General features: G+C 35.4%; 1 protein-coding gene across 1 annotated transcript; it reads right to left on the minus strand.

The window, feature by feature from the left end:
* Positions 1-394: 394 nt before the first annotated feature.
* LOC137828965 (uncharacterized) lies at positions 395-2241 on the minus strand. The gene is made up of 3 exons (XM_068635750.1): positions 2009-2241; positions 1174-1926; positions 395-620 (listed from the first exon to the last, which is right to left on the minus strand). Exons 1-3 carry the CDS (start codon positions 2136-2138, stop codon positions 589-591), a joined length of 915 nt encoding a protein of 304 aa, XP_068491851.1. The 5' UTR covers positions 2139-2241; the 3' UTR covers positions 395-588.
* Between the last annotated feature and the right edge of the window lie 223 nt (positions 2242-2464).

The following is a 2464-nucleotide window of genomic DNA, read 5'->3' on the forward strand; positions in this document are numbered from 1 at the left end:
TAACAGATAGAATTTATGTGAAAGTGGTTTTTTGTTTTGGTTTTCCTTTGCACGAGAATCACGGTGTTTCTTATGTTTTTATGTTTTGAAATTGTAGTAGTCCATCTCAAACACTAATTTATTTTGTATTTCGAATTAGTTTATATCATAATGAATGTGATTCCCAAGGTGACTACATTTTGTATCATTTATCTATATATCTATAAATCTATAAATCTATAAATCTCTAAATATATATAAGTAAAGGGTATTTCTAAGGAAAGTTTTGCCACGTGTCCCCACAAGAAATTTCGGTTTCAATTCTGAGTAAGATGATTGCTTTGGTTAAATAAGAGGTAATTTTGAAAGTTTAACAAAAGGGGAATGCAGGAAAAGGAAATGGTGATAACTGATGAAAGAAAAGACAGTTCCAAATAGCACAGCTATAAGATTAAAAAAGCAGAAGAAAGGGTAAAAAAAAACATTATTGGTAGCTTCAATAAAGCATGGGGTCAAGGAATTAATTATTATTATTACATCAAAAATCCATGTTGGGATGAGGGAATATTGAAAATGTCTCCAAACATATGCTATATTGCAAGGTGTCACCTAAGTCAACATGAAGTTGCATTTGTCGTAGCCTGTGCAAAACCATGGGTTTTACAAAAACACACAAGTTAGTGTAAATATACTTAGCATTAGTACATAGTAAAAAAGAAGAGAAAGAATATGTTACTAATATGAGAACATAGTATATAGATATATTCTTCTTACTTTCATCATCTAATTATAAATTAACTCTCTTACCCAAAAAAAAAATCTAATTATTAGCTAACTTATATGATAAATTTATTTACCTTGGCACTATTTATTTTAAAAATTATTCAAAATTTATGGGTAAAATATTTTTTTATCACTTCAAAATATGTAAATTTCGGTTTTATTTTCTCAAAAACAAAACTGCCCATTTTTTATTCCCAAATTATAAAACTTGCTACTTTTAGTTTTATTAATTAATTATAAGCATTTGTACCCGAGATATTATGAACAAAAACTAAAAAGAATTTTTTCATAAGAAACTATTAACTTATGTTTAAGTTATAAAACATAATTTAGTGAAATTATGCATGGAAGTTGTATAAACCCTAATGGTTAAACCTTAATAATATTTCTGAGTATTGCACAATTACTTACTTGGATCAACCGTGACGAGCATGGCAGTTCCACCAAAGTCACAAGTCCCTCCACCAATCTTAGTGTTCTGCCAGTAACTATTGAAGGCAAAGGAAGCATGGGACAGTAGAGTGTTGGGCTGGAAGCAGAGCCCATTGGGCTGAATTGATTTGCAATCTGCTCCAGACCCACAGGCATAGTCCATGGCCTCCTGAATGATCGGGTCTGGAACCGTGGGCTTTGCCACACACCAAAGGGCGTACTGTGGGGGCTTTTTGCGGTGCGTGGAGGGTGAAGGGGGTGGTGGGAACACCACAGGAGGTAGGTACACCAGTGGTGGTGGGCTTTGACTTGGAACACTCTTTGGTGGGCCTGGTGGGCTTGGAGAATGCTTTGGTGGGCTTGAAGAAGAATAAGGAGATGGTGGTGGTGGTGAAGAAGCAACAATGCTTCTTGGGCTTGGGGGCCCATGATAAGGTGGGCTTGGAAGAGGTGAAAATGCTGGGAGATTAGGGTTGCCAACGCCACCTGTGGTTGGAGGTGCCAATGGAGGAGCAGTGGAGCTTGACGATGGTGGTAGTGAATTGTAAGGTGGCAAGGGTAGGGAAGAAGGAGAGCCATATGAATCAAAATCTGAGAACCCAAATGAATCAAATGATGAATACTTGCTCAAACGTTTTAAAGATTTCATTTTCAGCTTCTTGGAGGATTTGATGAGGGTGCTTCTATGGATTCTGTGACCCCTTAATATAGCCCTTCCATGATACATAGCATCTGAAACATAAGAAAAAAAAAACATTAGGGTTACTACACTAACCAAAACTGAAAAAAAAAAAAACTATATTATGGACTTTACCACACATAGGGAAAAGAGTGGAAGCTAGCATTGAGAAACTAAGAAATGCAATGGTGAGTCTAAGAATGTGATCCATTGTAGAAGAATTGATGTTGGAAATGTAAAGAGTTGAGGAGAGTGAAACATGCATGGCAATATAAGGAGCCCTAGTAAAGTGAGAAGGCTTGAAGATGAACTAAAGTTATGATTCTGCGGTGTTCACTTTAGTTTTGTTGGTGTCACTTAATAGCAATGCATGCATTTGGATATTATATTAGAGTGAGTTTTTGTTGTGAGGAATATATGCTTACTTGGACGTGAACCTTGGTCTTGCTTGTGTGCCACTCAAAGAACTACATGAGATTTGGGGTCATTTTTTATATATGTGATTAAGCTTTTCAAATTCTTGCTTTTAAAATTCCTATTGTGATTGAACTCATCAAAAGTATAAGTTGAAGACTCACTTTAAATCATATC

Source organism: Phaseolus vulgaris, chromosome 7, assembly GCF_000499845.2.
Source record: "Phaseolus vulgaris cultivar G19833 chromosome 7, P. vulgaris v2.0, whole genome shotgun sequence".
Taxonomy (NCBI): domain Eukaryota; kingdom Viridiplantae; phylum Streptophyta; class Magnoliopsida; order Fabales; family Fabaceae; genus Phaseolus; species Phaseolus vulgaris.

What these genes read in the sequence shown, in the direction of transcription:
- LOC137828965 (XM_068635750.1), bottom strand. Translation starts at nt 2,138, where the DNA reads ATGCATGTTTCACTCTCCTCAACTCTTTACATTTCCAACATCAATTCT. An exon ending in CACTCTTTTCCCTATGTGTG is followed by an intron (nt 1,927 to 2,008) that starts GTAAAGTCCATA and finishes CTTATGTTTCAG; the next exon opens with ATGCTATGTATCATGGAAGG. An exon ending in GCTCGTCACGGTTGATCCAA is followed by an intron (nt 621 to 1,173) that starts GTAAGTAATTGT and finishes GGTTTTGCACAG; the next exon opens with GCTACGACAAATGCAACTTC.